We start from the raw sequence: 27,560 nt of genomic DNA, 5'->3' as shown, positions 1-27,560 counted from the left end.
GTAAATGAGAAATTGAATTACATTTAATAAATGTAAAGTGCCATATGTAGCTAGAAACTACCATATCTAACAGTACAACTCCAAGTGCACTAGCTAAATGCATTTCCATCACCTGCAATCGTGAGAACCAGACATAGGGTTATGATAACCCCGGGGAAACCACCTTCATAGCCTTGCTCTAAGAAGCCAACCACCACACTCTTTGTCCTCATCTCTTACATGCAACATAGTATCTCTTTCCTAAAATAAAATTGCCACACAATGATTTAGAATGATAAACATCCCCAAACTTAATAAGAGGGAAAAAGAAACTTTTTCTTATTTTAAAACAAATGACAAGCATTTACAGTGCAAAAGCTCAAAATAAAAATGCCCTAAAACAGATAATATTCATAGGAATTTAATACATAATAAAGGTATTGCCACACATCAACAGAGAGAAAATGGCCACAAATAAAAAGGGTTATCACCCTAGCCAGTTTGGCTCAGTGGATAGAGTGCCGGCCCACAGACTGAAGGATCCTGGATTCTACTCCAGTCAAGGGCACCTCAGTTGCAGGCTCTATCCCCAGTCCTGGTCAGGGCTTGTGCAGGAGTCAACAAATCATTTTGTTTCTCTCACAACAATGTTTCTCTCTGTCTCTCCCTCTCCCTTCCATTCTCTCTAAAAATCAATGGAAAAGTATCCTCTCATGAAGATTAACAAAACAAAAAAGTTACCAACGGAAACCACACACTTAAAAACACACCTCTGGATGTCAAAAAACATACCACACACACACACATTAAAAAAAGCAGCTGGGGTAAATTATTTGCAATAAAGGAGAGACAAACTGAAGGTTAATGTTCTTAATATATAAAAAACTTACAAATTAGTAAGAAAAAAAGTTCAAAAAACTGTCAAAGAACATGAGAATATAAGAACCAGGAAAAATACATTAATTTCATTAATGTCAAAGAAATGCACATATGTCATTTTTCACCTATTAAAATGATTAAAAATACAAAATATCCACTGCAGCCAAAAGTGCTGACATTTTCATACATTGCTTGAAAGTGTTTTCATACATTGTAAATTGGCAATACATAATTAATATTCCTTTAAAAAGTTATATCCTTTAATAATTCTGTCAGATGTCAACCTACTAAACAAATAACCAGGGATATAAAAAGATTTATAAGAATCTTCATCAATAGCATTTATAATAAAAAAAATTACAAATGACAAGGTCCAGCCATTGGGGATTAATAAAATAAGTCATGGCTCATCTACTCAAAGAAATGCTACAAATTAAATGTTTTTTAAGTCTATTTTAAAAAACATTAAGTGAAACATAAGTAAACTGTACTAAATGCTTCTCCCAGTGACATTATAATGTTAAAAATATAAAATACCAACTGCCTCCCCTGCTCCCAGAATGCCCTTCTCTGCTCCAAGCCATCCTCCATCATCGCCTCTGAAGCCCTTCTCTGCAGCTCTCATCTACTCCCTATCCCTGCCCTTTGCCAGGCCTACCCCACAGTAAACATTTCTCTGCAGATCAGTCCCAGTGATAGAAGACAGTTTTATAATGTCTTAATCTTCTTATAGGACTTTTCCCCCAATACCCAGCATCCTTCTCGGCTACCTTAGCCAGCTCTCAGGACATCCAGCTCTGTTCCTCCAACCGCTACCTCCATCCCAAAGAGCTTCCCTTCTTTCCCACTTATGAATGACTGATCTAAGAGAATAAACCCAATTCTGATCAAGGAAATCAAATTACTAAGTTTAACTCCAAATGATATGACAGAATACCTTTATTTTCTTTCCATTATTCTATTCTCACCATATTTTCTACAACAGATGCATACCATGTATACTATTATAGTAAGGAGAGAATAAATAAACAGAACTGTACTTTCTTCAAATTTCAAACCACCCCTCGGTTGAGATTAGAGATACTCTAATCAGTTGTGTGATTTCCACATATTTTGGAAAACATTTAGAACCTACAGTAGATCCAGCCTCAACAAGTAGCCTCTGGCCATGAAACAGCAGGTCTGTTTCCTGGAATTAAAGATTAACACAAAATTAAAACATATCTCAAAATCTGCAGACGAATTCATAACAAAACCTGCCCAGAGGGCTCACAACACTATTTTACAAGGTTGCTGTGGTCTTCCTCTTTTCACAAATGGCCAGCTTGATGCATAGCATGTTTAGCAACAAACGCCTCTGCTGACTCTCCCTGCAACATTTTCATGGCCCGCCAATATATCTGTCCGCAGTTCTCAGGTCTACCAAGGGGGTGGTTCAATTCTTCTTTGATGTAATCCATCCAAAGATCTTTAAAGGGAACCAAAAACTTACTATAAACATACAATTAGATAAAGGATGAGGCTTTTTTAGGTAAACTTAATTATTTAATATCAATTTACCACAGGATTTGTAAGAAACTTAATTTCTTGTTATTTCCATAGAACCCTATGTGAAACAATACCTCTCATCATCTTTACACTAGATATATCAAAACTATTTTTTAAGTAGAAAACTTCATTTTAATCATAGTAATCTATATACTAGTATTTTACTAACTCAAATAGACTAAATATTTTAGAGGCAGAATTTTGTTGAGTCTCTGTTTCAAGGTGAAACTGACCTCAATGAGTTCACTATAAGCCTCTACCATGCTTAACAAAACCTGTCTGGGTTAGTAAGCAAGTTTTTTCACGCACTCCATCAGAAGGTCTGTTGAAACCTCTTAAGAACTAATGCATTTTTTAAAATGTGGGTTTAACAACTACACATGTCAGTTTTTGAGTGCTAAGTAATTTACATGACATACCTGCACCCAGAAGTATGGTTTGCAAGTCCTATAAATGAGGACAATGTGGCAACAGTCAATGACAACTAATGTCAATTAGCGTGCCACTACCCCTTTACTATAACTCCCATTCCTTTTTGTTCTGACCCTCATTATTAACTTTCCCTTACAAATACTACATTTTTTAAAGAGAACCAAACCAAGCAAATCTTCCTCTATTCAAGAATAGAAGACCAATGGACTCTTGAGTTTGTGAACTTGAAATTATAAGTAAAGTTATATCTGCAAGTACTTATGCACAAAGTGAGGGAACAGTCAGGGCAAGGATGCAAGTTTTATTCTCAAAGAGGGCCATGACCCAAAAGTTAAGAAACACTACTTGTTCTAACCACACTGATAGGTTACAAATCACACATGCAAACAGACTTGTGTGTCTAGAGCTGAAGTTTACTTACCAGAATCTACAGATCCAAACTCTCTCAAAGCCCTCTCATAATATTCTCTCAAGTTCGCCATTTTGCAGGATTCCTAACAAAAATAATCAGACAATCTTGCCTCAAAACCTTAATTAATGATGTCACAAGTTCATTTCAACCACATTGTTAAGCAGCTACCATCTATTAGGTATTTGAAGGAGAGGAGGATTGGAGCTTAAGATGAGCATAGCCTGGCTCTCAACTTACTCAGAGAAAAGTCATATGCATTTACGTCCAGAGTGAAGTAAAAGTTAGTGATAAAAAGCACTTTGCTATGGTAGCATGGAAAAAGCCTAATTAATTCTCAGTGGGAGGAATATGGAAGCTTCACAGGAAAGTATATTTGAAAGCCCTGAGGGAGGAGTAGAATTGAAATAAATAAATGCAGAAGGTTCTACTCCCTATGGCTAGGGATTTCTTCCTTTTGAATACCTGGCCTCTAGCACATATTAGCTATGTCTACCTTAAAACTTTTTAGCCCTAGCCAGTTTGGCTAAGTGGATAGATCGTCGGCCTGTGGACTGAAAGGTCCCAGGTTCGATTCCGGTCAAGGGCACATGCTCGGGTTGTGGGCTCAATCCTCAGTATGGGGTGTGCAGGAAGCAGCCAATCAATGATTCTCTCTCATCATTGATGTTTCTATCTCTATCTCTCTCCCTTCCTCTGTGACATCAATAAAAAAATTTTTTTTAAATTTCTATTGAGGCAATCCTACATAATAAAATGGTAATATGTAAATTACCATCACTCCGCTACGCCCACGATTGGGCCAGCAGGAGGCGCAGGGGGCGGGACTCAGGGTGGCCGGGGTAGCTGATTGGGCCAGCAGGACGCGTCTGTGTCATGGCTGCGCCGGAGGCTTTCGGAAGGCCTGGTGCACCGGCGGACAGACAGCCAGCCGGCTCCCCCGCGACCAAAAGCCAAAGCGGGGGAGCTGTCTGTCTGTCTGCGCCGGCACAAGGCCTTTCAAAAGCCTCCGCCGCGCCGGAGGCTTTCGGAAGGCCTGGGGCACCAGCGGACAGACAGCCAGCTGGTGCACCAGGTGCATGATTAAATCATGCACTGAGCCTCTAGTATATATATAAATACTGGTTATATGACTTTTAGCAAATTTTTTTTTAATCCTCACCCGAGGATATATTTTTCATTGATTCTAGAGAGGGAGAGAGAGACAGAAGCATCGATGTGAGAGAAAAACACCAATTAGTTGCTTCCCGTACACACCCCAACCTGGGATCAAACCCTCAACCTGGTATTTGAAGGAGAGGAGGGTTGGAGCTTAAGATGAGCATAGCCTGGCTCTCAACTTACTCAGAGAAAAGTCATATGCATTTACGTCCAGAGTGAAGTAAAAGTTATGGTATGTGCCCTGACTGGGAATCAAATCTGCAATCCTATGGTGCACAGGACAACACTTTAACCAACTGAGCTACACTGGCCAGGGCGACCTTCAGCAAACTTTTTAAATCCTCTGACCTTAGCCCTAGCTGATGTGGCTCAGTGGATGAAGCATTGGCCTGGGAGCTGAAGGGTCCCGGGTTCGATTCCGGTCAAGGGCACATGCCCAGGTTGCGGGCCCGATCCCCAGTGGGGGGGGGGGGGGTGCGGGAGGCGGCCAATCAATGATTCTCTCTCATCACTGATGTTTCTCTCTCTCTCTCCCTCTCACCTTCCTCTCTGAAATTAATAAAAATATATTTTTTTAAAAATCCTCTGACGTTAAAAGGATCCTCACACATAAAACAAGGATAATGATATATTAGAGTAACTACAAGGACTAAATCAAAATGCTGATTAATTATGCACCTAGCCATATAGTGGGTACTAACTTCACAATAAAAAAATGTTAATGCTTCTCTTTCTCTAAAATTAATAAAAATAAAACAGTACAAAACTGTGCATATAAGTAAACAAAAAATTAAAGAAAACAATAAAAGTAACAAACATGGTTGGCTGTGTTACTGTAATGGGATTTACAGATACATTTGATATTCGTGTATTAGTTTACTAACAGACTTTCCTGTATTTTTCCTCACTCACTTGCTTTGTTAAAAATACCAGAAACATGGGGGCATATATGGGAGTGGGGTTTGGGGAGGGCAATGGTAAGATATGTACACATATAATACCTTAATTAAAAAAATAAATAAATAAATAATGATTCATGTAAAAAAAAAAAAAAATACCAGAAACAGCCCAGCTGGTGTAGCTCAGTGGTTGAGCGTCTACCTATGAACCAGGAGGTCACGGTCAATTCCCAGTCAGGGCACATGCCTGGGTTGCAGGCTCGATCCCCAGAGGGGGGGCATACAGGAAGCAGCCAATCTATGATTCTCTCTCATCATTGATATTTCTATCTCTCGGTCCCTCTCCCTTCCTCTCTGAAATCAATAAAAATATTTAAATATATATATCAGAAGCAGTTACTGGGTGCCTACTCTTTACCTCATAACCCAATACAAGAGACAAACAAGATGCTGTGGAGGCAGAAACAGTGCCTGGCAGGGAGGGCTTCCTATAAGGGGTGACATCTAAGTATTCAATTTCCTGACAGGTACTTTCTCTTCTTTGCCTGATTATCATTCCTAAACCATCTCTATGAAAAAAAAAAAGGATTAGACAAAGGGACCAGAAATTTATATTGTATTATAATGAGCTTTTTAAATATTAAAATGCTGCAATAAATTAGTAACCACTAATCAATTTTCCCAGACAAGAAATGAATAGATAAGAACACTTACTTGCTCCTTTTCAAATTGGATTACTTTCCTGAAAAAAGCAACTGAAAATGGACGGCTTTCCTGTAAACTAAAAAGTAGAGGGGGCAATGTTATCTTCCATAATGACAGCCACCACCACCACAAAACGTGGTTCAATAAAGCCCACAATTCAATGCAAGGACTGGACTTAACCGCCAGTCACTCAATGCTTTCAATCTCCAATGATACGCTTCACCACAACCAAATTCTTTCCTATCCAGCTTTCTTCCTGTTCTTTCTCACTTTCAGAGTCTTAAGTTCCCACTTCTACTACATCCCAAGGTCTTTTGAAAGAGACCAATAATTCTACTTCTAAGAATACATTCTAGGGCAATCGTTTCCAACATGGATATATTTGTGCAGAAATGTTCATCAAAGCAGTATTACTGTGCCAAATAATTTATGGCACATCTATAGAGTAGAATATCATATAGCTATTTTTAATAAATAATGTCTATGAACAATTATTAATGATAGGGGAAAGGCCAGGCTTAATATTCACCAATAAAAATGACAAATAAAATGTAATTATAGTATAATTTGAAATATGTGACAAATTGTAAGATGATAAAGCAACATGAGTTCTCTTGATGGAGGGATTAGAATAAATATTAGTTATTGCTTTTTTCTTCTTCTTTTTCATAATAGGTATGACTTGCTTTTATTGTTCAAAAAAGTAATAATAATAAAACTTTCTTGATAGTCTCTGGGATTACTTCCTCAGATACCATTTGTGATACATGTAATCTGGGTATGAGGAGCTGCGTGTGGAGTGGAGAAACTAGTACAGCTATGAACATCTGTGAGTACCTTTTAAACACAGCTCTGGCCTTTTTGTAGCCACCACTTCGATAAGCCCAATCCAGATACTTTTCCTTCAGAGTGACTGAGTCAGCACCCGTGACAGCTAAGATAGCTTTCTACAATTTGAAAAAAAAAAGACACAAGCTGTGTGAGGAAATTTATAAATATCAAAATACCATTTTCCCAGAGCCATCCCAGGTTGCTCAATAAAGAGTGCTTTAGGAAGAGCTGCTATAGAAATAACCCGACAGCTAGCCAACCAGTAATCCTATCTGCTCACCCCCTACCCGCTACAAGACTTAGAGCGGGCATACCTTATAGATGGCTTCAGTGTCTTCTTGGCTTTTGGCACCTTCACTCCACTCTGCCCAAGAAATCCACAATGGCAGACAAACCTGCTCATAATAAAAAAAAAGTTAGGAAATGAGAGCTGAGCACTACACTCTGAAAGCTAGTCGCTATAAAGACACGTTCCTCCTAAGACAACCATGGATTCATTCCCACTCTGTCCTCGCTTTGACAGAAGCCTCCGTGACCAGGAATGACATGCCAGAATACAGCCTTCTAAACAAGTCACCAAAGCAATACTCTCCTGTTAACTCTAGTTCCCTTATGTTGGGGAATGCTGCCTATAGTTATAATTGATTATCTATTAGTTAATTAAGCAATTAACAGCCGATAGCTAGTCAGACCTATACCTACCGAGGTCTCTGCTCTTTAGGGCCCACAACACAAGTACTAATTATCTAGGCTGAACTATCTAACCTTCACTCATGTCTCAGAGGCACACGCAAATGAGCAGTAAAATATTTAAGATTTTTTTTCCCCACTTTACTTTCTGGAATACTTTTTTCCTACTAATATAAAAGATGCACTGCAAAGCTTTAAGGTTTAGTCCGTTAACCTTTAAAGTTTAGAAATATACGTGTATTTTAAAAATCAGGCTTAAGTTCAGCTTTGGTAGCAAGTGAGAATATTCTATTAATATTTCTCACTTGTAGGATATCTAGATGGAATATAAAAATTTTATATAGTCAATTTTCAAATAAAGAATTAGAAATAGGCCATTAAATGGAAATAAATTTTTCTACTCTTGACCCTTAAATCACAAACGTACTCTAGGGCCAGCTCTCATGAGACAAGTACACTCCAAATATGCTTTGGCTGAAGTCTTATAAGGTTTCCCAAATAGAATGAAATACTCACAGACCTGGGGTTTCAGGGATGCAAAGGCTTCTTTAAAAAGACTGGCTATGTCAGGGCTCTTGGAATCAATCAGCACCTGCAGCTTCATCTGCCACATCATCACAGAGTCTCTAAACAATTCAACCCCGGCCACTGCCACCTGCAGAGCTTCCTTAAGGAAGTCATTCTGCAGCAACAACTCGATCTGGATAAAACAAAGGATCAGTGGAAAATTAATACTGAATTATCTATGTAATGGGGGGGGGGGGGGGGGGAATGAGGCAATAGTTCAATAGCCTTCCACTAAGCCTTTTACTATGGGTGCCAAACAGGCACAAAGTGAACAATTTGTAATTCCTCCTCCATTCCCTGCTCCTACTCCCAAGTGGTATCCAAAAATAGGGAAGAGGTGAAAAGTAGAAGGCCTAAATAATTTAGATTGAAAGTTAAGTTTTTAGTAAAATAGTTCACTGTAATAAAATCCATATCCACCAAACAGAATACAAAAATCAGTAAAGAGCTGGGCTGGTATGGCTCAGTGGTTGAGTGTCAACCTATGAACCAGGAGGTCACCCCTCCATTCCCCCATCAGGGCACATGCCCAGATTGTGGGCTGGTCCCCAGTAGGGAGCATGCAGGAGGCAGCTGATCAATGATTATCTGTCATCATTGAAGTTTCTCTCTTTCTCTCCCTTCTCTTTCCTCTCTGAAATCAATAAAAATATATATTTTTAAAATCAGTAAAAATAAAACCAGTATTTGTGGGTTGGTAAGGAAACAAGTTTATTCATTCAAACAAAGTTGAGCACACTATAAGCTGGTACAATTTTTCTAAAATATAATTTGACATTATGTAACAAGAGTCATAAAAGCATTCTAACTTAAACTTGGGAATGATATTTTAACAAATATGGCCCAAAAGTATATCAACAGAAGGAAATCTAATCTGTTCAAAATGCTTGTATCCACACTATTTTATTTTTTATTTTATTTATTTTTTTAATATATTTATTGATTTCAGAGAGGAAGGGAGAGGGAGAGAGAAATAGAAACATCAATGATGAAAGAGAATCATTGATCAGCTGCCTCCTGCAAACCCCACAATGGGGATTGAGCGCACAACCGGGGCATGTGCCCTGACCAGGAATTGAACCGTGACCTCCTGATTCATAGGTCAACACTCAACCACTGAGCCACGCTGGCCGGGCAACACACTATTCTAACAACAGGAAAAAACCTAAATCCAATTCAATTTTATAAAATTGTGAAACAGCAAATAAAAGGGGAGTATATAATCCATTCACTCAGTAAGATTTTTATTTCATGCTGTATATGCTAAATTCAATCATGAGAATATCAGGTGCGTTCTCTACCACCAACAGAGCCTCCAGTCTAGCAGTTTGATATGTGCCATGACAGAAAAAGCATCATTGCTATCAGAGTATAAAGCAGAGTTTATGGCAGTGATGAGAAAGGCCTCCAACCAATAAAGAAGCACCATTACCAGTAGACTTAAGAAAAAGCAGGCATTAGTCAGGTGAAAGCAGAGATTCCAACCAGTATATGCAAAGAGGCTGAAGATGAGAGACAGCTTGGATACAAAAGGAAATCCAAGTTCAGAATGGCTGGAGGGGTAGGATGTAAACTGCAGGGCTGGCAAAGGAGGCTGGAAATACAGGCAGGGGCCAAATTAATGACACTGAGCAGCTTTATCCAAAGGACAGTGGAAAGCCACAGAATAATCTGATAATCAACTTTAAAAGAACATTCAGTGGGGATTATTCTGGACAAAGGATGGATGTAGAAATCAGCAAAGCATTTTAAGTTCAGCAACAGTATGTTGAGGCATTCTCATTAAAGGCAAGGTCACTGAATGATTGATGAGGTGATAGGGTTAGGAAGAACAAAATGAGAGATTTGGAGAACAGAGGATGTTTAATATAGCCAGAGTGGTAAATGGCAAAATAAGCAATAAGGAGCATGACTGCCAAGACAATACTCAAAGCAAAGCCCATCTGGATATACAGGGTGGGACTGTCGTGCCAGCATTCAATAACTCAAATTGGGGCAGCTGAACTCATCCAGGTCTGGGAGTTTTGCCAGATAGATGCTATAGTGGGAGAAGGGCACCTCAGTAGTGGTATAATATAATAGTCTAATGTACAGGACATGCACTATGTAAGTATACATAAAAAGTATTTTTGAATGTTAATGTAAAAAATAATAGAATACAAAATAGCAAAACATTAGTCGTAATTATATAAAAACTAGAGGCCTGGTGCATGAATTCGTGCACAGGTGGGGTCCCTTGGCCTGGCCTGTGGGGCCGATTGGGGCAGTCTTGCCCAGTCCCGATCGGGGCCCATAGGGGCCAGTTGGCCAGGGGAAGGGACTGCAGGAGGTTGGCCGGCTGCTGGAGGTTGGCTGTGGGAGCACACTGACCACCAGGGGGCAGCTCCTGCGTTGAGCGTCTGCCTCCCAGTGGTCAGTGCGCATCATAGCAACTGGTTGTTCCGTCAACCAGTCGTAATGGTCGGTTAGGCTTTTATATATATAGATCACATAATGATACGAGTAAGGAGTTATACAAATCAAAGTATAATTTGTGTAGTTATACTAAACAAATATAAAGATTTTGGTCCTTTTTTGCCCTCCAAAGGTATTTAAATACACTAACACATTCATTATCTCATGTTATACTCTCAACAACTCTGTGACGTGGCAAAAACAAGGACTGCTATCACTATTTTAAAATCAAACTCAGAAAGGTTAAGTGATTTGCCCAAGTCACCTCGCTATTAAGTGGCAAAACCTGATCTAGAACTATGTACTCCCAGAGCACATTACTCTGGTCTCTGTAACAATCCTTACCCACCCTGGGGGTAGGAATGGGTTAATATGCCTCCTACTAGAATGTCAGCTTCTGAAACACAGGAACACATCTAATCTGTTTTAATTGTACCAATGGTTAACCTGGGCCAGGCACTGAGATTAAAAGCTAGGAAAGGCATGTTCAGTAAAAGATGGAAGTGTGGACAAACCCAAACTGTGACTCCTGGTTCTGAGTGTTTCCCGCTATCTAACATTCTTCCCTTTACTGGTACAGGTTTCATTTTGTCATACAACTAACACTGAGAGCCAAATGTACATGCTCTCTACATCCACCCTGCCAAACTTCCAAATGGTGTTAGTCACATAACCATGTATATTAAAACAATGACACCAGCACAAACCCAATGGAACTGAATACGTATAACTGCAGTGAATGTGTTGGTGTCCTTACCCACTGCTTGTACAGGAATTCTGGTAGAAGTCTGAGTTCATGTGCCTTCCTGAATGCAGACATGGTCCTTTCCAGCCTCTGGAATCAGAAAAATGCCTCACTTCATCACAAAGATCCCAGCAGAGGTTGCCGGCCTCTGATAGGAACAAATGCAATTTCGCACATTTCTGAGAGCTGGGAGAAGGGACTGAGGTGGTTTCACTTATGATTAGATGAGCTGGACAGCTGCCCCAAGCACAGCCCAGCAAGTGAGCACCTCCCGACCCGGGGACCAGGATAAGGGCGAAGCAGACTTAGACCTTCAGAATGACAGGTCACTCAAGGAGAAAGAGCAATTAAGCATGGGGTTCTTGGAAGCTGTCCCAGGCCCCAAAAGAGTCTGTCCTTCTTTCAAAAGATAGTCACTTTCTACTCAGCCCTGTGACCACGTCCTTACCTGCCCTCTGAGGGATTGATTACTTGTCTTCTTAGCAAATCTTTCCAAGCAAAAGTTGATGTAACACTTCCACATGGCCTCTGAAAAAAGTCAGAAAGATTTCACTGATCAATCACCAATTCTTAGTTTAACAATCATCATACATCTTTCCTTTGAAGGAAAAACTCCTCTGAAGAAAGGTTTAAACTAATCTCATAGGGGGGTTGGGGGGGGGGGGGGCAGATAGCTATTCTGATTACAAAAATTAAAAGCCATGTTATATATGCCCTCTACCTTAATGCTCCAATATTACAAAATTAGGAAGTAATCTATATTAAAAGATAATTAAGGAATTATAATTAAACAATCTTCCTAATATCACTTCCCACAAATAAGTGTATATATGTCACTACTGTCAAGGAAGGTCATAAAAGCTCCATCTTTCACCACCAGAGAAAGAACAGGTTGGAAAGCCAAGCACACTGTAAACTGCCAGAGATTCCTGAAAGCGACCTGGTCATGGGAATGGGCGCTTCGTTTCCCGTTCATGAACACCGTGGTTTGGTGCAGCTCACCTGTAGGGAGCGTCTGGACTGCCTCTTCGTACACAGCGCAGCAGCGGTCCTCCTTCCGGCCCATCTCCAGTGCTCTGGCTTGCTTTGTCGCAGGCTGCTCTTCTCCTGGCTGCGGCTGGATCTGTAATTCTCGCCGTGCCACGTAATCCCAAGTGAGAGGGTCATCTGTGTGCAGAGCCTGAAGGCTGGAAAACAGTTTACTAGCATGAATCCTATGGCAGGAGACTAATTCAGAATATCCAAAAGACAGTTCCCTATGCTCTATAAATGTATCCAAGGCACCCCTTTAACGATCCATTACCATAAATAGGCTCTTCAGATTATCTTCATACTCACTGTATAAATTTTGTCTATGGATGATCAGAGTTGTCACCATTTATTAGGTTTCAGACATCATTCACAAATGTTACCTTTCAACTTAGCTCTCAAAGTCAAATCAGCAGGGAGGTATGAGGACACAATCCTCCTTGAGCCCTGGAGAACCTTAGTATATCCAGGCTCTTGCATTTCTATAATAAAGGCAGAGAAAAAGCAACACCTAATCCTTTTCCAAAACCCTGAAGTTGTCTAAGAGAAAACAGATCCACGTTCTACTTTATCTCCTGTGAAAGTAAGGGGTACTACCTCACAGTGAAGTACCCATAGGTAGGCTCCAAGTAATTCACAACCATATAACCAGAATTAAAGAATAAAGTGCCCTAGCAGGTTTGACTCAGTGGACAGAACATCGGCCTGTGGACCGAAGGGTCCTGGGTTCGATTCCAGTCAAGAGCACATACCTTGGTTGCAGGCTACTCCCCAGTCCCAGCCCTTGGTCGGGGTTCGTGCAGGAGGCAACCAACCGATGTGTTTCTCTCACATCAATATTTCTCTGTCTTTCCCTCTCTCTTCTACTCTCTCTAAAAATCAATGGAGCCCTAACCGGTTTAGCTCAGTGGATAGAGCGTCGGCCTGCAGACTGAAGGGTCCCATGTTCGATTCCGGTCAAGAGCATGCACTTTGGTTGCAGGCACATACCCAGTCGGGGGTGTGCAAGAGGCAGTTGATCAACGTTTCTCACTCATCGATGTTCTAACTCTCTGTCCCTCTCCCTTCCTCTCTGTAAAAAAATCAATAAAATATATATTTTTTTAAATCAATGGAAAAATATCCTCAGGTGAGGATTTTAAAAAAAAAAAAGGAATAGTCACCTGCAGCATTCAACAATAAACATTCATGAGTACAACTCTCATTTTACAGACAAAAGACATGCCAGAAAAGCAGAAATATAGATTTTTATAAAAACTGTAGGATTTACTTGTTATTGAATAAAGGCAAAGTATTTTCTAAGGGAAGCCAGTAAGTGAGTCACACAACTTCTCCAGGAATATGTATTTTTAATATGATTTACTAGGATACAATGGTCCTAAAATGTAGTTTCCCTCCAATGATTTAATATGGTATCTTCTTCCCCACTTTCTAAATATCCAACCTCAAACCCTTACCACAAAGTAAGAACAGCCATATTCACCTTTCCACTATTTTACTTACTCATCATAAATTTCTTTTTGCAGATTTTTAGCAAAATCGAATAGCTGTGCAATTGAAAGCAGTGACACATGAAATTCTGCACCTAAAATTTAAAAAGTGGGAGAGGGGAGTAAGACTCTGAAGTATCACTTTACTCTAAAAGTACCGCCTTCCTGATGTACTAAAGTTAGTTTGTTTTAAATTGAGAAATAGGACAAAGCAGGAAAAAAAAATCACCCATAGTTTTATTACAAAAGCAAAGCCATTATTAATATTTTGGAGTATTTATAAGTACTTGTAGCTTTATTCTAAACTTCTTAAGGGCATAAAGGAATGTATTAAATCATCTATTTCAACTCCCCACATGAATTAAGCATTACATAAAAATTTATTGAAATGTTCAAGTATATCCTAAGGGGCAATAAGTTTTCTGAAAGAAACAGGACACTATTCCTACAATCAAGGGTTTTATACATATTCTAATAGAATTTTTAACAGAAATTTTCAAAATTAGCTAAAGGTCTTCCTCATTATAAGTAGACTGTTTCACTTCCCCATCATAAATAGATTTTCAAAAGATACCTACCTTTAATTATGTTGATGGAATTTTTGTAGATGATCCGTGCCAACTCACCCGTAAGGATTTCTTCAGGATAATCAAGATTTCCCTAAAGAGTGTTACATTGAACATAACTTACCAGGTAGTTCAAGTAGGAAAAGAACTAGGATGAAAATGAACTGTCCTAGACTACCTGTGCCATATGACCTCTGGCAAATCACATCTCTCTCTGCCAGTTCCCTCACTTATAAAATGTGTAGTTGAATAAGACCGATGATCTTCAAACTATGTTCTCTCAGGCTTCTGAGTGGTGCGGGATCGCTTGGCTTAAGGTCTCCCCCCCATTTAGACCAGAATAGGTCAAGTTTATTGACCTTTCTATGTACAACTCTATGAAAAATTTCAGAACGCTGGCCAAGTAGCTCATTTGATTAGAGCATCGTCCTGATACACCAAGGTTCGATCCCTGGTCAGGGCACATACAAGAATCAACCAATGAATACATAAATAAGTGGAACAACAAATCAATGTTTCTCTCGCTTTCTCCCTTCCCTCCTCTCTCTTAAAATCAATTTTTTTTTAATTTCAGAGCTCAAAACCACAATAGATGATAGCAAAGTTCCTTTTGCAGTTCTAGCATTTTGAAACTTTTCTTTAAAACTATTCTCACATTAAAAATTATATAAAAAAGGAGGTTGGAAACCACACCTCTCATAACCTTTCTCAAGCTCCATTCATATGCCACTTCATGAAATCATAAAGTATTAAAGAGTAGCATGAGGCCATTCCATTGGTAATAATTTTGAGGATCACTCCAGTTAGTCCAAATGTCTATTTTTATAGCAAAAAATTCCATTTTTATTACTAAGCCCATTTTACTAAGTCAACTCTAGACTCATCTTAAAGTTTCCAAATATGACATTAAATTGGAAAGGAAAAAAAATTCCAAAGATTTTTCTCTTACACCTAGGCAGCTCAAAACACTATACATTTTTAACAAGTTACAACACATTAGGCTCTTACCACATCCATTTTGGCTTTTTCAAATTCTTGCTTTTCCTTCCTCAATTTCTCAGCATGCATCAGCTCCATCCTGAAGTACTACAGAAGGGAAATGATGAACTGAAAAGCTTTGGAGATTACTTTTTTAAATTAGAAACATGTAAGATGCCCTTTTTTTACCCATAATAATTGGACCTGGGAAAGTCTGGGGGAGTGGTCTATCTGCTATGAAACTAGCTGACACTGACAAGGAGGGAGATTGTGTGATGGTGGAACAATTCTGTATCTTGATTGCAATGGCTGCACAAATCTACACATGTGAGGAGAAAAAGAACTATATGCACATTATACCAATAATAATTTCCTGGCTTTGATGTTATACTACTTTGATATTATAAAATGTAACCATCAGGGAAAACTGAGTATATGGTACACAGGACCTCACTATATTATCTTTGTAACTTCCTGAGAATCTGTAATTATTTTGAAGTAAAAATCAATGGCAAATATATAATAGCAGGTATATAAATAGAAACTAATGCATGACTAACATGATTTACTAATGGTATACTACAATCCTAATGTAGGGGTTCTCGATACCTTTTAGGTGGTCTGCAAGATGAAAATTACTTTCATAATAATACTAACATGTTCCTTGCCTTTTACTCTTATTATATTAAGAGTTTAAAGTTTTTCAGAGACTATATAATGGGCCCTATCCCCAAGACTGAATGCAAAAGGAGATCTGAGAATCCAGCTGTCCTCTATTAAGTCAGATATCCAAGGGATTAACAAAAATGTATAATAGTGCCATTCTTCTTTTTCAACTTTGTTTTAGAAGAGCTACTTTCATCTAAAAATAATTAATCTATATTAACATATCATGAATTTATTTTTAAATAACTATTGTTAGATTTCTTGATTTTAATTTTCAATAAAGTAAAATCTGATAGCTATAATCCATATAAACAAAAGACCTTTGAGGTCCTCAGTAATTTAAGATTGAAAGAGGACCAAAATGTTTGAACACCACTAATTATAGATCAATATATACTAACATGGAACTATATTCATGATATCGTATATAATAAAAGGCTAATATGCAAATTGTCCCCTTGGGAGTTCAACCAACCAGTTTGACTGCTCAGTATGACGGGCGCTGACCACCAGGGGGCAGCGCGGAACGAAGAAAGGCCCCAGCTGGCAGCCAGGGGAAGGAAGGCCTAAGCCAGCAGCCGGCAGCTGGCAGCTGAGGGAAGGAAGCTCTGATCGGCCCTGATCGCCGGCCAGGCCTAAAGACCCCACCCATGCTCAAATTTTGTGCACAGGGCCTCTAGTATTAGATAAAAATACAGAACACAGAATTTATAGAGTCCTACTTTTCAAAAATAAAACCTGTTTTAAATATCTGTAATTGGCATAAGGTATGGGTGATAAGATTACTTTTTCTGTTACTTTTTCATAGAAGTATTTTCTCTTAACAACTTATAATAAACAAATTCTAATTACTTTGATAATAAACAATAAATCTATTCCCATTTTAGAAAATACAAGTATGAACCTTTATTGAAAGCCTCCAAAAAACATGTAAAATAATAACACCAGGAGGGTGGACAGAGGTGGAAGAGAGAATGCAGGGGAAATAAACAGTGATGGGGAAAAAATAAATAAAAATATTATTTTATAACCCTCTAACAGCAGGGAAGATTGATTCTTACAAATACTTTTTCAATAAAAAGAACCAAGGCAGCAAAGGAATGTCTAATAGAATATGAAAAGAAACAAAGGGAATCAAGAGTACAATATAAAGCCCTTTGCTCAGTGGATAGAGCGTGGGCCTGCGGACTGAAGGGTCCCAGGTTAGATTCCGGTCAAGGGCATGTACCTTGGTTTCGGGCACATCCCCAGTAGGGGGTGTGCAGGAGGCAACTCATTGATGTTTTTCTCTCATCAATGTTTCTAACTCTCTATCCCTCTCCCTTCCTCTCTGTAAAAAATCAATAAAAATATATTTTTTTAAAAAGAGTACAATATAAAACATCATTAAATTACTACAAGACAAAAATAAGGTTGGGACAGCTACAATACCAATTAGCATGAAAACCCATTATCTTTTTCCCCTCAGCATAGAGGTGTAATTTTCATTTGAAGACTAAATAGCAATTTCTCCCTTATCCTGACAAATATCTCAGAAAAGGGTGCAAAGTTTCCAATAATGCACCATTTCCAACATTTGCTTGGTTTTCTTTCATCAAAAATATGGCCATCATTGTTCCAGTGTACCCCTCCAAGGGGAAATAAGTCTACCAAGATGGGAAGAAAGTACCTATCTCAAGAAAAAGAGACGAAGAGAGTGAGAAGAAAATGAGAAAAAAGGGGAAGAGAATCCAAAAGGAGGTGAGGGGGTGGGGGAGGGGGGAATAAGTGGAAGAAAAGGAAAGGAAGGAGGCAGAGAGGGAAAGATAAGTGAATGGGAGGAAGGGAGGAAGGGAGGGAGGGAGGGAGGGAGGGAGGGAGGGAGGGAGGGAGGGAAGGAGGGGTAAGAAAAAAATAAGAACAAAGGTATAGCCCTAACCGGATTGGCTCAGTGGATAGAGCATCGGCCTGCGGACTAAAGGGTCCCAGGTTTGAATCCGGTCAAGGGCATGTACCTTGGTTGTGGGCACATCCCCAGTGGGGGGTGTGCAAGAGGCAGCTGATCGATGTTTCTCTCTCATCGATGTTTCTAACTCTCTGTCCCTCTCCCTTCCTCTCTGTAAAAAATCAATAAAATATATTTTTAAAAAAAGAAGAACAACAACAAAGGTATAAACATGGCTGAACCCTTGCCCCGCAAATGAAAAAAGTAAGGTCCAGTTCCCTACGCCTCCCAACCATAATGGGCAGGTAGGAGCTTTAATGTCTAACTAAGAACCTAGAAGATGCACAGGGTCAACACCTACTACTGGCCAAAATGTACCCTCCTAGCCCCCTTTCTCCAGCAACTCACTACTAACCCCTAGCCTCCATAATTTGAAGTTTTTTTTAACTTAAAGAATGTGTGTCTCCAGAGGACCAAAGTAAGACACCACTCTCTCGGTAATGAACACACACACTCACTTCTTGATAAAGTTTTGTGGACTGGGGATGAAAGCGCAGAGCTCGAAGAAAGAGTTGTCTTGCACTTTCTGAAGACAAGCGATCTTCCATTTCCCATTTGGCCGCCATAATCCACAAAGCTATAAATGAAAACATCAGACTTCATTTTAATAAAGTAATTAACTCAGGCACACACAAAAAATGAATGCTCCAATTATAATACTGAAAAGAAATTTTTTTAATCCTACCAAAAGAGGAAGGAAAAGGAGGGAGTTTGTAATAGTTATCTGTAAAGTATTGTTGCTTTATCTAAAATTACAAAGAATACCCTAAAGAAAACAGGTAAATATTAACATCTAAAAGTAGTTATTATGGTTCTATTACTACTTCATCAGATCTAAAGTCAACATCATTTTAATTCACAAATTTTAAAAGTGATAAAATGATGGGGGAAAAGTGTGCATCTTAGAATCAATGAAATAAAATTATTTTGCTCTTTTCGCTAATTAAAATAGTTCATAATTTTTTAAATGGCTCATAATTTTTAAATTAAATTTTTATCATACCTGCTAGGAATAAAGGCTTAAAAAACAAAACTTTTGTCCTTCTAGATGGGAAATTAAACTTGAGTTTGCATTCTAACCATTTCCCTAGAAACTTAATAAAGGTCAGCAAGATTACCTTTGGTAAAAGTGACTTATGGTTGGTAACCACATCTGGACTAGGCTAGGGTCCCTGGAAGCTATGCCCATCCATGGGTCTCCTAAGCCAGAGTGGCTCCTCTACCCACTCATCCCCTCGAACATGAACTGTTACTAGACTCTGAAGTGCTAACAGCACTCTACTGAAGAAAGGCACCTACGCTGTCCTGCTGTATTCTTCTGAATAAACTAGTGCCAAACGTCGCCCATTTGAGCCTTGTGTGTTGTACAATGTCTGGTTGAGCCTAATACTTGAGAACAGGCACAGGAGCACCTCCACTGTAAAACAATGTACCATCACACAGTACACACAAGAGAAGTGTTTCTCTTACAAAACATGAGCACCTACTCTGTGCCAGTCACTCTTGTATTCTGTATTAATCCTTTCCCCTGGAAGTTTCTGAAATCCCTTAAATATGACTGCCTTCAAATAGAATGTCCCTCAAAGGACCAAAGAGTTTCTTTTACAGATATAATGCCTGACACAGTAACTAGGTCACAGCAGGCAGAGATGAACGAAGAAGCAGTTATTCAGGAACCAAGTCGGCTGAGGCCGAGTACCTAAGCTCACGTTCTCAAAATAAGTTCTTTTAGGTTTATCAGGAAAATAGTATGCATCTACATAACAGGTAGAAAAAGAATTGACAAGGATTTCACTATACCTGGCTTGTTTGAATGAATGGCCAACATGGCAGAGAATACCTTGCTAAGTTGAGCTTTGGTAGCCTGAAAAGAGGAAGAAAGATTATATTTCCTACACAGCAAAATCACTGCTACTAATCTCTTAAGTGATCTGTCCTGTACCCTTACCATCTATAAAATCCAATGGGGCTATCATTAGGGGCAGGTAAGCATACACAAACACTCATAGTTTTCTTCTACTTACTAGTCAACCACTCTACATAAATATCCTAAATATAAAATAAAATAAAATTCAGACCCTTGCTGAGTAGCTCAGTTGGTTGGAGAGTTGTCCCGATGCACTTGGGTTGTGGGTTCAATCTCCAGGCAGGGCACATACAAGACTCTCTCTTTCTCTCTCTCTCTCCTTCCCTCCCTCCCTTTCTCAAAAATAAATAAATAACATTTTAAAAAATTTTTTTCAACTTTAACAAACAAATACACATAAAGATCATTTTCTTTTCAACTGAATTGAAAGCCACTGAATCATTCAGACATGCAAATGTTGTTACACTAAAGTTCAGCCTTCTTGGGTTCTTTTCCCATTTGTTCACCCTAACACCTTTGGAGAAAACACGAAACTCAGTAGTCAAGTATGGGGCTTAAAAGGCCAACTAACTAAAAGAAGGAAAGAGGGAACAAGACACAGCTGTCCAAATACTCACCCATTTCTTACAGAAGACTACATAGGATAGCCAAAGTTGAACATCATCCTGCAAGAAAAGCAATGGAGTAAGCTGCCTGAATTTGAACTTTATATTTAAAACAACTTTGAAACAAAGGCAGATTTCAGAAAATCTAATCAGTTATGATACCTGTTAGTGTATATAGGCTCGTCCTCATCTAGGCCTTAGATCTCGTAACCACAATAACTCAATCTGTTCCCTACTCCCACCTATCATGCTCCAAGACAAAATTTGTTGTCTATCCAATTTATTCAATGCAGTTTTTAAATATTCTCAATCAAGAATAGCAACCCAGCCCAAGCCAGTTTGGCTCCATGGATAGAGCATCAGCCCAAGGACTGAAGGGTCTCGGGTTCAATTCCGGTCAAGAGCACATACCTCAGTTGCAGGCTCAATCCCAAGCCTGGGGTGTAGTGCAGCCGGTCAGGGCGTGTGGGAGGCAACCAATCTATGTGTTTCTCTCACATAGATGTTTCTCTCTCTCTGTCTCTCCCCCTTCCTTCCACACTCTAAAAATCAATGGAGCCCTGGCTAGTTTGGTTCAACGGACAGAGCGTTGGAATGGGGACTGAAGGTCCCCAGGTTCAATTCCAGTCAAGGACACATGCCTGGATTGTGGGCCCGATCCCCAGTGGGGGGCATGCAGGAGGCAGCCAATCAATGATTCTCTCTCATCATTGATGTTTCTCTCCCTCCCTCTCCCTTCCATCTCTGAAATCAATAAAAATATATATATTAAAAAATAATAATAAAAGTCAATGGGAAAAATAGCCTTGGGTTCGGACTAACCAAAAAATAAAAAGAATAGCAACCCAAAATTTGTCATTCCTAGGAATCCAAAGTACTTCCCATATAATCTATAATAATAAAAGCATAATATGCTAATTAGACCAGACAGCCAAATGACCTTCTGGACAAAGCCAGGGCTGCGAGGGCCAAACCCCTTGCACAAATTCCGTGCATCGAGCCTCTAGTCCATATAATATGTACGAGTCCCAGAGCTGAACTTGAAGAAAATCAAGTTACTGAGCTACTGCCCCTACTCTAAGCATTTATCTTCCCACATCCAAGTCTTTCCTTAGGGATATCAAAACAAGTCCCAGACAACTTTCTGATCCTTAATTATGTATCAAATGCACTGCTTTAAGCACCATCCTCACAGAATAACTATAAAGTAATGAGATCAATTTTCTTTTTTTATACATATCTTTTTTTTAATATATTTTATTGATTTTTTTTACAGAGAGGAAGGGAGAGGGATAGAGTTAGAAACATTGATGAGAGAGAGAAACATGATCAGCTGCCTCCTGCACACCCCCTACTGGGTATGTGCCCACAACCAAGGTACATGCCCTTGACCGGAATCGAACCTGGGACCCTTGAGTCCACAGGCCGACGCTCTATCCACTGAGCCAAACCGGTCAGGGACATTTTTTTTTTTTAATTAATTTCAGAGAGGAAGGGAGAGGGAGAGAGAGATAGAAACATCAATGAGAGAGAATCATTGATTGGCTGCCCCCTGCACACCTCCTACTAGGGATCGAGCCCACAACCCGGGCAGTGCCCTTAGCCGGAATCGAACCTGGGACCCTTCACTCTGCAGGCCAACGCTCTATCCACTGAGCCAAACCATCCAGGGCGAGATCTATTTTCTTAATGAGTGGTTTCGAGTAATGATACCATCATTAGAGTAAGTACTGAGACACCCAAGATGAGAATAGAAATAGACAGAACATTTGAATATCGACGTCATAACATGTATAATACATATCTTCACATCTTTTACAGTTAGGGAAGCTCTGATCACTTACTTTCCACTTTGATGAAGCTCGTCGGAATATGCCTTGTACCCGGTGTACAATAGAATTCTCAATCTCATCCTTCTTAAATGAATACCCGATGCGCTAAAAAGAACAAAAACAAACAACAACAAAAAGCCTCAGTTTAATTACATTTATCCAAAGCAGCATTCCTACTTGGTCATTCAACAGAACTGACAGAAAAAGCAAATAGTTACAAACATCCATTTTGAGTACATCATCATGCAACTTACCAATGCCAACTGCTTCCCAAACCCAAGTTCTAGCTATAGAGCCACCCTATTTCATTCCATATTTTTCCAAACTTCCAGAAAATCATCTACTTACAGCTCTTCTTCTCTGGATCAGCTCCAGAAGATTAATTTCATACTGTGGAAGAAAAACATACCAAAAAAGATGAAAATAAGAAAAATTATAATATTTTACATTTATAGGAAATACATTTAGCTAAAATCATAAAGTAAATAAAAATCAGGAATATAAAGTGGAAGATAATTTGCTATCAAAAAGCATAATCTACAGTAAATGTCTAGCATTCACTGAAAATTCACCTTACTTCTGCAAAACTCAAAAATACTACATATGCCCTAGCTCAGTGGTCGGCAAACTGCAGCTTGCGAGCCACCTTCGGCTCTTTGGCCCCTTGAGTGTGGCTCTTCCACAAAATACCACGGCCTGGGTGAGTCTATTTTGAAGAAGTGGCGTTAGAAGAAGTTTAAAAAATTTGGCTCTCAAAAGAAATTTCAATCGTTGTACTGTTGATATTTGGCTCTGTTGACTAATGAGTTTGCCGACCACTGCCCTAGCTGATTTGGCTCAGGTGGATCGAGTACAGGCCCTTAAACTAAAGGGTCTCAGGTTCGATTCCAGTCAAGGGCATGTACCTTGGTTGCAGAGAGCATGTGGGAGGCAACCAATTGATGTGTCTCTCTCACATCGATGTTTCTCTCCCCCCCCCCTCCTTTCCACTCTCTCTAGCAATCAATGGAAAAAAATATCCTCAGGTGAGGATTAAAAAATACTAAAAATAAAATGCCACTTATACCTCATAGCAAGTTTATATGGTTGTGTGCAAGTGGGGGATGTGGAAATATATGTTAAGAGAGTGTGTTTATATGTGTTTTTAATCTACTTATTTCAGTCATACTCTCTTTTAAAACTAAACTAATCAATCTAATCCATACACAATTCTTAAATATTTGAAGAGTGAAGTGATTTGCCACTTCTTACATCTCCTGAGAGTTAAACACCTCTATTTCCTTCAATAAATCCTCCTAGAACAACGTTTCCATCCTGGCTGCCTTCCAACCAACCTTTCAAAGTCCTTCTTGAACCTAACACACTGCTCCACACTTTTTTTCAAATCAACATCTTCTGAGTGTCTACTATTTGCAATGTCTTCTGTTCAACTTACCCAGCACCCTACTTTCATTAACATAATCCACTGAATTCTATTTTTTGACATAACATGCTCCTGGCTCATTTTAAGTTAGCAACTTACTATGAGCCCTAGGACCTCTTTAAAATACAAGACTCTTAGCCAGGTTGTATATATCATTAGGATTTTGTTGTGCTTTTTTAATATGTTTAGGAAAAGAGGAAGGGAGAAAAGCAGAGAGAGAAAAACATCGATAAGCAAGACACAGCAATCAGCTGCCACCTGCATGCTCCCTACTGGAGATCAAGCCCACCACCTGGGCATGTGCCCTGACCAGGAATCGACCCTGCAACCCCTTGGTGCACAGGATGATGTTCAACCAACTGAGCCACACTGACCAGGACCCATTAGTTTTGTTTAATTCAAGCTCAGAACCTTTAGTCTTATAACATTTCATCTTGTTATTGGGTTCGTTCTGAATCCTGATTTTGTCATCTAACGTATTAGCTATTCTCCCCCATCTGAAAATTAGTCTAGCATGTATATATATTTTTTAAATATATTTTTATTGATTTCAGAGAGGAAGGGAGAGGGAGACATAGAAACATCAACAATGAAAGAGAATCATTGACCGGCTGCTTCCTGCACACCACCTACTTGGAATCAAGTCCACAACCCGGGCAAGTGCCCTGACTGGGAATTGAACCATGACCTCCTGGTTTATAGGTCAACACTCAGCCACTGAGCCACTCCAGCTGGGCTAGCATGTATATTTTATCCTCACTCAAATCTTCTATTCATTTACAGGACTGAAGAATCTTATGGCAACCTCTTTCTAAATTGACACTTACAGACATAAACTTTCCAACTTTCCAACCAGCTACTATCATCAAACTCACTCTCCTTTTTTCCCCCCACAAGATAGTCTGTCAGAAATTAACCAAAGATCTTATATGCATACTAGAGGCCCGGTGCATGAAATTCGTGCACTCAGTGGGGGGTCCCTCAGCCAGGCCTGTGCCCTCTCACAGTCTGGGAGCCCCTGGGGGATGTCCGACTGATGGCTTAGGCCCGCTCCCGCCACCACCACTGCACTTGCCAGCCATGTGCCCGGCTTCTGGCTGAGCAGTGCTCCCCCTGTAGGAGCACACTGACCACCAGGGGGCAGCTCCTGCATTGAGCGTCTGCCCCCTGGTGGTCGGTGCACATTATGGCGACCGGTCGTTCCGCCTTTCAGTCAATTTGCATATTACCCTTTTATTATATAGATAGATACTAGAGACCAGTGCATGACATTCGTACACTGGCGGGGGTGGGGGGGGCGGGGGAGTGAGGGGTCCTTCAACCCGGCCTGCGTCCTCTCATAGTCCGGGACCCCTCAGGGTATGTCTGACTGCCGTCTCACAGTCCAGGGCTCTCACAGTCCAGGACCCCTCGCTCCTTACTGCCCATATGTAGCAGAGGCAGGAGAAGGCTCCCACCACCACAGCTGCGCTCGCCAGCCATTAGCCCAGCTTCTGGCTCAGGGGGTAGGGAGCTCTCCCCTCCCCGCCATGGACTGACCAACCGGGGGCAGCTCCTGCATTGAGTGTCTGCCCCCTGGTGGTCAGTGCGCGTCATAGCAACCAGTGGTTCCGCCATTCGGAGAATTTATATATTAGGGTTTTATTATATAGGATGCATTACCTATGGATACAGACAATAGGGTGGTGAAGACCTGGGGTGGGGTGGGAATGGGTGGAAGGGAGTAATGGGGGCAGGGAACATCTGTAATACTCTCAACAATAAAGACTTTTTAAAATTATTTTTTAAAAAAGAATCTGTCAAATCACTTGCTGAAATCCTGATACAATGTGGTGTCTTTGGCAGTCTCTGATCTACCAACCACATAAACAAAAATGTTATTTGCCAAGAACTAAAGCTTTAGTGGAGCAATGCTGTTCTCAAACCACCTCTGTTTTTGTTTGTAAGTTACCTGTCTAATCATCAGTTCTAGAACTTTGTTGAAAATTGACATCAAGCTGATCATTCAATTAATTTAAAATGTGTGAGATTAAAAGTAACTAAATTTTTCACTTACTTGAACATAATTGATAAAGTCTTCCTTACAAAGAGCTCTTCGCTGTATTTTGTATTCTAGATCTGAAGCCTTCTTAATGATAGCCCTGAGGAGAAAGCCATTTAAAATGTAACACTTGAAAAGAGCAAAGCTTAGCCCTAGCCGGTTTTGCTCAATGGATAGAGCGTCAGCCTTCGGACTGAAGGGTCCCAGGTTTGATTCCAGTCAAGAGCACATGCCGGGTTGCAGGCTCGATCCCCAGTGGGGTGCATGCAGGAGGAAGCGAATCAATGATTCTCTCTCATCATTGATGTTTCAATCTCTCTCTCGTCTCCCTTCATCTCTCTGCAATCAATAAAAATATATATTTTTAAAAATCAAAGCTTAAATAACTATGGGTTTTATTAAGTCTCTTAATTTTTTATATATTTAAAACATTATTTACCAAAACATATAATTCCCAGATAATTATCCTTCATAAGCAAGTATTCTCTTACATGATTACTTCTGTGTTCTTAAGGGCATCAGGATATATTTTTAAACTTTTATGAAAATCATCTTAATTGCCAGAACCACTAACATTCCCACCAGCCAAAAAAGAAAATCTTAAATATTTTGCATTATTTATATGTGGCATTAATAAAGAGTCCTTTTCCTCCAAATTCAGGTCACTTAAGTTTTAATAATAATCAACTATCTTTCCTAAATTCCTCTTACTTCTGAGTTCCCAACATGCAGACTAAAACACACACTCACACACACACACACACACACACACATACACACACCCCCAACACACACCCAAAACCTAGATTGTCTCTACATAGGAAGGTTTATTATTTCTACAAGGACTTATGGGAGAAGACTCTCTGTATTTAGCTAAGGAAAAAACACAGGAAATGTGCATTTTAGGAGAATTTAATGCAAGATATGCAAGACCAATAATTGTCTCTAGTTAATAAATAACATTCACTGAGCCCTTATTAAGAGTCCACACTGATATGTTACATTTCATTAACAATGTTTACTTTAAGGATCCCATCATCACATTAGTACATCCACCGTCGTCGTAAAATGAAGAAACAGTCGCAGAAAACGATTTAAAACTATTCAACTTAATTTTAACCAATTACTGAATGCCAGTTTTACGCCAGACATTGTTGGCTATGCCCTGGGGTAGGATAGGTTACTGAACTAAATGGACCCCCATCCTCAAGTCTTGTTAGTAAGACCTCCGGGGTTCCCTCGGTCCCCTCTTCGCATCTCTAGAGCATCTACTACCCTCCACAGACAGTACCCCGCTCTGTGATCAAACGTCGCTCCCCCACCACACACCCGGCAGTGAGCGCCTGGGGGGGCAGAGAGCCCGGTTTTTACCACCTTTAAAGCCCCAAGACCGGGCTCCATAAAGAGCTGTCGGCATGTTTTGTGGGACGGGTCCCCTGGCCATAAATGAGAAGTTAATTCCAGGCATCATCAATAGCTAGAGATGGGCTTCCGCCACGACAGGAAAAATAAACACCAGTCAAGTACTCCCACCCCCGGCCCCGCCACACAAACACGCTCGCGCCGCCACCGCCCCTCCGCCCGCCCCAGCTCTTCTTCGTCCTCCGCTCACTTGATCTCCGCATGACTGAAAAGTCCAATGCGCTCCAGCTGCTCCAACTCGGGGAGCCGGTCTTCTATGCGTTCCTGAATTATCTCCGCCATGAGGTCCAAACGCCAGAACCCGACCCAGAGCTTCTCAACTTCCGACACGCGCTGAAACGGCCCACCTATCCCGGAG

The 27,560-nt window shown here is 40.0% G+C and overlaps 1 protein-coding gene across 1 annotated transcript; it reads right to left on the bottom strand.

Annotated features, from left to right (window-relative positions):
• Positions 1 to 315: 315 nt before the first annotated feature.
• On the bottom strand, positions 316 to 27,560 carry UTP6 (UTP6 small subunit processome component). Its single transcript, XM_079799244.1, has 19 exons — positions 27,393 to 27,560; positions 25,796 to 25,880; positions 22,665 to 22,706; positions 22,329 to 22,421; positions 20,497 to 20,544; positions 19,813 to 19,876; positions 18,471 to 18,589; positions 15,393 to 15,470; positions 14,397 to 14,478; positions 13,832 to 13,913; positions 12,302 to 12,486; positions 11,748 to 11,827; positions 11,312 to 11,389; positions 8,054 to 8,233; positions 7,158 to 7,238; positions 6,850 to 6,959; positions 6,022 to 6,088; positions 3,260 to 3,332; positions 316 to 2,326 (listed from the first exon to the last, which is right to left on the bottom strand). The coding sequence occupies exons 1-19, from the start codon at positions 27,482 to 27,484 to the stop codon at positions 2,169 to 2,171; spliced, it is 1,797 nt and encodes a 598-aa protein (XP_079655370.1). The 5' UTR covers positions 27,485 to 27,560; the 3' UTR covers positions 316 to 2,168.

Source organism: Cnephaeus nilssonii (assembly GCF_951640355.1).
Source record: "Cnephaeus nilssonii genome assembly, chromosome: 19".
NCBI classification, from domain to species: Eukaryota; Metazoa; Chordata; class Mammalia; order Chiroptera; family Vespertilionidae; genus Cnephaeus; species Cnephaeus nilssonii.
The sequence above is the reverse complement of the archived record's forward strand: the minus strand, read 5'-3'. Positions and strand labels throughout refer to the sequence as shown.

Excerpts from the sequence above, each read along its gene's own strand:
- UTP6 (XM_079799244.1), bottom strand. The coding sequence starts at position 27,484 with ATGGCGGAGATAATTCAGGAACGCATAGAAGACCGGCTCCCCGAGTTG. Across the intron at positions 12,487-13,831 it reads CAAAAAGAAATTTATGATGA|CCTTCAGGCTCTGCACACAG; the intron begins GTAAGTAAAATA and ends ACTGTTTTCCAG. Across the intron at positions 3,333-6,021 it reads TCCAATTTGAAAAGGAGCAA|GAATCCTGCAAAATGGCGAA; the intron begins GTAAGTGTTCTT and ends TATTTTTGTTAG.